At 45.6% G+C, this 8561-nt stretch overlaps 1 protein-coding gene across 1 annotated transcript; it reads left to right on the top strand.

Moving 5' to 3' along the window:
* The first annotated feature begins 297 nt into the window (after window positions 1–297).
* On the top strand, window positions 298–7588 carry CD180 (CD180 molecule). The gene is given in 5 exon segments (XM_017808070.1): window positions 298–443; window positions 1183–1255; window positions 6319–6485; window positions 7130–7146; window positions 7149–7588. Coding segments are annotated over 5 exon segments (843 nt in total).
* The last annotated feature ends 973 nt before the right edge of the window (window positions 7589–8561 follow it).

Below are 8561 nucleotides of genomic sequence, written 5' to 3'. Positions count from 1 at the left end.
ACTTTCTAACTGCAGGGGAGACTCACTGTGGGGTGCCACAGCACTGGAGGTGCAGTGCAGAGGGAGTAATGTGCTCAGCCCTCAGCAGCATGCAGCATCTCATGAGCACTTAGAGATGAGCACAGTCACACTGGAGGCAATTATTACTGCTGCTGTTTGCATGCTCCTAAATTCATCATCTTCAGAGTGGAAAGAGTTTCAGCCAAGCACAGAGGAGGTAAAATTAAGAGCAACAAATTCCTCATGAGGGGACTCTCCCAGCAACCCCTGTGGTCTGACAGCCCCCTGAATGCAGTGATGGAGGAAGAATCCACCCAGCACCTGGGAACAACAAACACCAGCAGGCAGAAGAGCAATCCTCCTGGATCAATACGAGAGGTGAATCAGCCTGCAACAGCCCTGGCTGCTGCAGTCACAGTGTCTGCAGCCTGCTCAAGCCCATGGTGGGTGTCCATAGCAATGCCCCCTGCCAGCACCAAAAACCTCTCCTGTTGCCATAAATTCTTACCTCTCCCCATTTTGTTTTAAAAGCACAAAGATCTAAATTAATCAGATAGGCACAGGTTATGAATAACTCAAGTTCTTCTTGACCTTCAGTCACCCAGTACTTATTTCATAACAAATTCTTCATTACCTGAAGTGTTGTGTGCAGTTTTGGAAGCTCAATATAAGATATAAATCTATTAGAGAGCATCCAAAGGACAATCACAGTGATGGGGAAGGGTCTGGAGACAAAGCCATATGAGAAGCAGCTGAGGTCACTTGGTCTGTTCAGCCTGGAGAAAAGGACACAGCTTCCTCATGAGGAGAAGCAGGGGCAGGCACTGATCTCTTCTCTTTGGTGACCAGTGACAGGACCGAAGGAAATGGCATGAAGTTGAGTCAGGAGAGGTTTAGGTTGGATATTAGGAAACAGTTCTTCACCCAGAGGGTGATTGTGCACTGGAACAGGCTCCCCAGGGGAATGGTCACAGCACCAAACTTGATAGAGTTCAAAAGGCTTTTGGACAATGCTCTCAGGCACATGGTGTGATTCTTGGGGTTGTCCTGTGCAGGGCCAGGAACTGGACTTTATGATCCTTGTGCATCACTTCCCACTCAGGATATTCTATGATTCTATGAAATTGAGTCAGGCCCCAGAATTCATTATTTGAATAATAAATCTTCCCATTTCCTCAACAGCATGGAGTCTCTCCCACAGGAGATAGTCTTCCATGAACTTCTCCAACATGAGTCATCCAAGAGCTGCTCCAATGTAGGTCATTTTTCCACGGAGTGAAGTCCTTCAGGCATAGGCTGCTCCAGCATGGGACCCTGACAGGACCGCAGGTCCTACCAGCAAACCTCCTCCAGTGTGGGCTCCTCTCTCCATGGGTCTGCAAGTCTCTGCCAGGTCTCTGCCCCAGTATGGGTTTCCTATGGGTTCACAGCCCTCTTTCAGGCATCCACCTGCTCCAGCGTGGGTCTCCTCCACAGGCTGCAGGTGGAACTCTGCATCCCCATGGTCCTCCACGGACTGCAGGGGGACAGCTGCCTCACCACGGTCTGCACCACAGGCTACAGGGGAATCCCAGCTCCAGCACCTGGAGCACCTCCTCCTCTTCCTTCTACATTGACTCTGATGTTCCTTTCACATATTCTCACTCTGCTCTTCTCTGGCTGCAATTACCTCTGCACAATATTTTTTTTCCTTCTTAAATAGGTTATCACAGAGGCATTGCTATCATTCCTGACTGGCTCAGCCTTGGCCAGCAGTGGGTCCATCCTGGAGTCATTAGTTCTTCTGGACATGGGGGAAGCTTTTGGCAGCTTCTCACAAACATCACCCTTGTAGCCCCTGGTCACCCACAACCCCCCACTAAAACCTGGCCACACAAATCCATTACACAGGGATGCCTTTGAGCATTAACATGGGAAACCGAAACGGCAGATAAACAAGAAGTAAACGTATCATACAAATTCCTCTGAACTTCTTGCAACCAGCTGCAGGGTGAGCAGAATTCCCAGAAAACACAAGAGTGACTGGGAAAGAGACAGAACTGTTAGTGGGATGTGGAGTGAGCTTTTCAGTTTGTCATTCAGAGAAGCTACTTTCTTTTGTATACTATAAATTAAAGAGGACTAAAAAACCCAGCCAATCAGGTCGGCACAGAAGCATCCTAGTGGCAGAATGACACAGCAGCGGGTCACCGGTTCTGTGGCCTCTCAGTGCCTGCCAGCCTCAACAGCCCACCCAACAGCTTTAGCTAAGTATGCAAAATGGACTGAGCTCTGCACTGGATTTTAAGCTTCCCTCTCGATATGTTGACTGCTTCCCTCTCCTCAGCTGCCTGCAGGGATGAGCACAGCATGGCTCAGGTGACATCAGCTCCAGCTACCAGCACAGCTGTATTTCAGAGCTGAAGCCACTGCTTTTGTGCTTGGCCTTGGCACCATAGAAGCTCAGGTATCTCCACCTTCCCGGGTGTCAAGCTTGATGCTCTCCAGTTGGCATCTTGATTGCTTGAGCCTTCACTGACTGAGTTACTGGTGCTGGATCAGCTCTATCGAGCTAGGGCATGTTTGCTGAACCCAGTAAGTTTTCATCACACCTTTCTCTACTCTTCTAGAAAGACTGCTGCTTAAGCCTACGGAAGACAGAGTTGTCAAGGTGATAACTCAGTCATTTAAGAAAGGAAAGAAAAAGGCAAGTTGAGCTGTTTGGCTCAGAGTCAGCACTCAGTGCTGTCCTGGGCCGTGAGGACCAGACATCTTTGGCTGGCACAAGATCCCCTCCTGCCTGCAGCTGCCACACACAGAGCCATCTTAGCGATGGTTAGTTATACTGTCCCATTACAAAAAACTGATCGTTCCCTGTAAGCTAAATACAAGAGAAAGAGTGTTCATTTTCAGATTGAAGTATTGCTTTTTAGCTCTACTGTTTCTACTGCAAGAGTCATGCATAAGCATCACAATCCTTTTTCCAGAAATACAGGCAAAAATCTTAGAGTCATAGAATCATAGAATGGTTTAGGTTGGAAAAGACCTATAACGTCATTGAGTCCACTGTAAAACTAACACCACCAAGTGCACCACTGCTACCAGTCCACAAAGCAGAACTCTGGCCTTCAGCTGTTTTACAAGATTTTGTGCCTTTCCTAAGTGATTTATCAAATTTTGTTCAACTCAAACTCCCCATTGCACTAAATTCCCCTTTGGTGAGATGCTACAGTCTCTTCTGCACTACCCTGTACTTAGCAGAGACATTTCACTCTACATGAGCATAGACCGATTTCCCTCAGTTTCCACTTTTTAAAAATCTGTTCTGCTCCAGAAAAGCATCAGTGCACAGTAACTGGCTATATTTAAAGCAGGCAAGTTCCTCTTTCGCTCTGAAACTATTGTTTTGCTCACACTGAGTCTGGGAAGTCCAGCAAGCTTATTTTTTCCTGGCAACCTGCTTTCTAGCCAAGTGCCCCAGTTTATCTGATCTCTGGTCAGTCTCACTTTCATTCAGGGAAGGCAGCACAAGATCAGCCAGTGGAGCAACCCACCTCTCTCCATCATGGCCTGTGGTTTTCACAGCACTTGCCTGTGTCAGCTGCAAAGTATCTGGTGCTGCAGAGACGATGTGCGTGGAGCTGAGTGACAGACACCAGTCCCTCTTGATATACAGGAGCTGGACACATCTGAGGTGACTACCCGCCTGCTAACGTTCCAATATTTCCAGTTCCCAAGGGATTTATCTCAGGGGAATTTGAAGGTCTTTGTCAGAGAAATAAGGCAGGTGTCTTGATATATGCTTAGGGACATCAGCCACTGTCCCTCCTCATCCTCACACCTGCACATCTGTGCACCCTCACACTCTCTCCCACCACTGATGGAGACTTTGGGAGCCCATCAAACCAGCACTGGTTTGATCAAACCAGCCCATCATCCCTCAGAGAGCTTGAAGGATGATAAAGTTTCACAGGGGTATTTAAGAGGTATGAGAGCCAGATAGAGGATTTTTGTCTCTTGTGCTGTGCTCTTCATACAGGAACTTGTACACAGTGCTGGGATGATGACGTCTCTATTTGCTGTTTGGTCAGTATGCAATACCACATGAAATTAATAAGAAAATAACAGAGTTTTTCCAGAGGTAGAAGAAAAACTGACCCAATAAGATTTTTCTTTTTTTTAATCTTTTCTTCTGTTGTCTTATCTTTTCTTCTGTTGTCTTTTCTATTCCAACTGGGAGACAACAGAAAAAAAGTCAAGGTTTTTGATTCAGGGAAGAAGCGTAATGGAAAAGCAGCCTTAAGCAGCACACATTTGGGGCCAATAACAAATTCCTCGTTGAATTAAATCTACAAATCCCTGAGCACTCAGAGCGGTACAACAGGATCCCCATCAGGATAGTGTCTCTTCAGCTCCCTGTGAGAGCCACTTCATGCCCTGAAGCACATGGAGAGTTGCTTACTCACTGTTTTATTTGAATGGCAAAACATAGGCACTGTTGTCCTTTATAATGACAGCTAAATAACTTTTATCTGTCTAAACTGCACATAGCAGCAGTTAGCTCCACAGGTTTTTCTTTGCTTATCAGTACTGAAAGCATCAGCTTTTCTAAGGCAGTATTTTCCCATTTTTGTAGTGACTGATACTGTATTATTTCAGTTCTTCTAGGCTGGACCTGAGTCCCTGTGCTATCACAAGTATTATCACAGCAGGTACTGGGGTGGCTTTCTGTCCCCCGGCCACGGCTCAGCACTGACTTGTCACTCTCTGCTGGTCCTGTCCCTGGGTGCTGTCCAGCTGGCACAGAACTCCAGCTGGGACCTAGCATGCCAGAGGGAGCAGGACAGTAGAGGAGCTGCACTCTCCACCCAGATGGGGAATTTTGTGGTGACAGTCCCTCTAGACTTCCTCCACCATGCTGCTGCCAGCATCTCTCTGCCACTGCCTAACAGGCTGCAGTGCCTGGAGCAGTGTCAGGTCATGTTGCCTCACAGAGACTCCCTGAACAGCATCCAGTTACAGGATTTGTGCTTAAAGGAAAGGAAGAAAGTGTTCACCATATCCAGTTTGTGGCTTGCAACAAATACTACTAACTAGCCCTCTCCTCTGAAGCTGCTGAGTGCTGACACTGCCCACCTGCATCTCCTAAGCCAGAGACAGGCAGAGACGTGGTTTAGCTTGAAATAGAGTTGCATGTCGACAGAACGACCTGAGCCCCATGCTCAGACTATTCCCCAGGGCCCACAGAGATGCACCTCAGCAAACCCCAACAGGCCACGTGCTCCCACCCACAGGGTGTACATCTGCGCTCTCCCTTACACGTCACGGGCTCCAGGCTCCAGGGCATTTCCCTCTGAACACACAACTGCTGCCCCTGCTTGCTCTGCTCCACTAGCACAATTGCTTTGTATCAACTAAAGTGCTTGTGCTGGCCAGCTGTGCCACACATGCTTTTACTTACCCACAAGCAGAACGTCTGCAAGGTGACTGGCAAGGGTATTGCCAAAGCTGCAGCTCCCATGTAGTCCCAGGGTCCCAACCTCTCTAGGCTGGGCCTGGGTGAGGAGGTGGCTGGTGCTGCACTGGCTGTGCTCACACTCCCCATTGCAGTGTGGCAGCTGGGACCAGGGCAGTGCTCTGAGCACTCCCAGCATTTGGAGCAGTAAGGCAGCCTGTTTCAGGATGGTGCTTCCCAGATTCTGGTTGACTTCTGTGTAATCACCAGACAAAGGTGGGTCAGGCACATTTAATGAATTTCCCTGGTAGCCACAGAGTAGACTTCTCTGTGTAATAAATTGATTTCTTTTCACTTAAGCTGAAAATCCTTCATGGACATTTTAAGATTTAGCATTCCTGCTGTCTTCTCACTGCAGCGTGTAAATGTAGTTCATATCCAACATTTTCCAGACCTGCTTTTTTTTACCTCCTTTCTGTAAGGTTTACTTAAGACTTCTCTTGTAGTAAGTTTTGTTACAAGACTCATGATATTTGGAATTTAAAACTACTTTGTAGGAATGCTTTTTTAAGGATTAATAATTCATCCAGAAGAGTAAACAATTCTTGTATGTGCTAACTTTGATAAGAAAGTATTGCAAATGAAACTCACTTCAAATTAGTACAAGAGAGTTTCAAGGTATTCATTTTAAAAACACACTCCACAAAACCCCCGGGCTGTCCATTGCAAGCTTGTGCTGAGGCTTCCTAGGGTTTTGGCTGCTGCATTTTAAATAATTCAAAACTCTGTTTGGGTTTATTTGGGGGTTGTGCTAGTTGGGTTTTATTTTCCTATTTATATTCACAGTACATAGCTCTTTCAGCTTCACTGTATATCTTCCACAGATTACAGCAAGTAAAAGCCATAGCCATGAAGGTTTAGGACTGAGGAAGCTTTCTGAAAAAGTACCTGTCACAACAGAAATCCTCAGCTTCAGCTTCAATGTGCTGCCTTCCCTCCAGGATTCAACCTTCTCTGAGTTGAAGTTTCTTCTCTCCTTGGACTTAACAAGGTATGGAAGGAGCATCTTCACTTCTGCTCATCACATTGGTGAAACCCCCTGCTCTTGCCAGAGACAGAGACCTCTGGAGCACACCATAGCAGCATCTCCCTGCCTTCACAGGGACACCTTCAGACAGCTTCAGATAGCTGGTGAGTTTTTTTGCTAAGCAGAGATTGATCCACTTGGGCAATATCTAGGCTTCTCCCCTGATAACAATCATTTGTAGAACAGTGGGTGAAATAGGCATTTTCCAGATATTGCTGCTTCTAAGACAGTAGTGACAGCAAAGTCACTGCAGCAGGTTTTTATTCATTTTTCTATATTCTTCCCTAAAATCTGGAGAAAGACATGTTTGGTCCTTGGAAATTTTCATTTTATTAAGTTGGACACTAAAAACCTCCTGTCTCCCTGCCTCCCACAAATGCCTCCTCACACTCACCATTTCAGGGCAGGTTTTTCTTCTCAGCAGAACCCTGTAATTAAATGTGAACTTAAAAGTACCAGATAAACATCACTGAAAAAGACACTTTTATCGTGGTGAAGGCAACTGATCATGAGCTTTTACAGACATGAGGTTCAGTTTGGGTAATCACATATACCAGAAGAGTTTTGCGAGACAGGCCACTGATGCTGCTTTCTATTGTTTTCTCAAGGTGTCAGATCAACCGGGTTATGATGGCACCTTTCACAGCAACAGGCAGCTGAAGACAACTTTGCTGACAGGAAACCTGCTCATGTTTCTGTCTCACACAGTGTTTGCTGGCCCGCGTTCCCTGGAGAAGCTTGTCTTAACACAGACAGGAATAACCAGTATGTCTTTCATTCCAATGACAAATCTGGACGGCTTAGATACCCTCATCTTGGGCAGCAACCACATCTCTTCATTGCAGCTTCCTCCCAGCTTTCCCACTCAAAACCTCAAATACCTCGACTTTCAAACAAACAACACAGGAGCAATCACAGCAGAAGATGTGCATGTTCTGCAGAATATCAGCAATATAACTCTCATCTTTAAAGGCAATGACACTACATACATTGAACCTGGAGCCTTCCAGTCCCATTTGGACTTCAGAGGCTGTGCTGACATCTCTGGGGTCCTGGCACGGATATAGAACTCCACAGCTGACACCCTTTGGCTGGGAACATTTTGTGGTGTGGAAAAGGAGCCCTACATAAGCCCAGACGTTTTACAAGGCCTCTGTAATATTTCTGTCAAGGATCTCCATCAGCAGTTAGGCATTTCAGAAATCTAAGCACTGACACATTTCAGTGCTTAACCAAGTTCCAAAAACTGGGCCACTGCATAATCAATTTAAGTTACCCCTCTGGACTGCACCTGCTCCAATATTGGTTTAATCACCTGGTACAAGCCAAATCTGAATAAAATTGAGGACCCTGAAGGAACAAGGTGCTCTGAACTCCAATCACTAGCTGGAAGTCAGCTGGCCACTGTCTCGCTCTCCTGTGGGATGAAAACAGCAGAAATCATTGCAGTTGTCCTGGCTGTTTTCTCCCATGGTACCATGTTCATTCAGGGTGCTTTGTATTTCCAGCAAAATTAGCAGCGAATATATGTTTATTATGGAGATGTAGAAAAATATCTATAGCAATTGTATTATGTTGAAAGATATCTTACTGCTTTTGTTTGTGACTTTTTTTTTCTTAACTTTTGTAATACCCTTTGTATTATAACTTTTAGAAAAATAATGAAAAAATTAGAACTGAAAAAACAAACTATGACCTGAGCCTTGAATATAAATAACTTATCTTATAGAGAAATCTCTGTCCAACTCAAGGTTAGCTCTGGTGTACCAGCTAGTATGGCTAATGCACTTGTAAAGGTAAGATCCAAGGGCAAATCTTCTCTTTAAAAAAAGAAAACTCTACCACCATCACTCTCAAAACCAACCAAACGAACAAAAACCACCAAAAAAGAACCAATTAAAAACCAAATCCCACCCTCTGTCAAATATCCTTGAAAAGCAATGTTGTTTAAGAGCTGGCAGTAGTGTACCCCACTCTGCTAAAAAGTAAAAAAACTACCTGTGAAAATAAGGCACAACTTCATAGTCATGTAAGACATAT

The sequence above is a fragment of the Lepidothrix coronata genome, unplaced genomic scaffold (genome assembly GCF_001604755.1).
Source record: "Lepidothrix coronata isolate B3197 unplaced genomic scaffold, Lepidothrix_coronata-1.0 Scaffold22, whole genome shotgun sequence".
Lineage (NCBI taxonomy): Eukaryota > Metazoa > Chordata > Aves > Passeriformes > Pipridae > Lepidothrix > Lepidothrix coronata.
The sequence above is the reverse complement of the archived record's forward strand: the minus strand, read 5'-3'. Positions and strand labels throughout refer to the sequence as shown.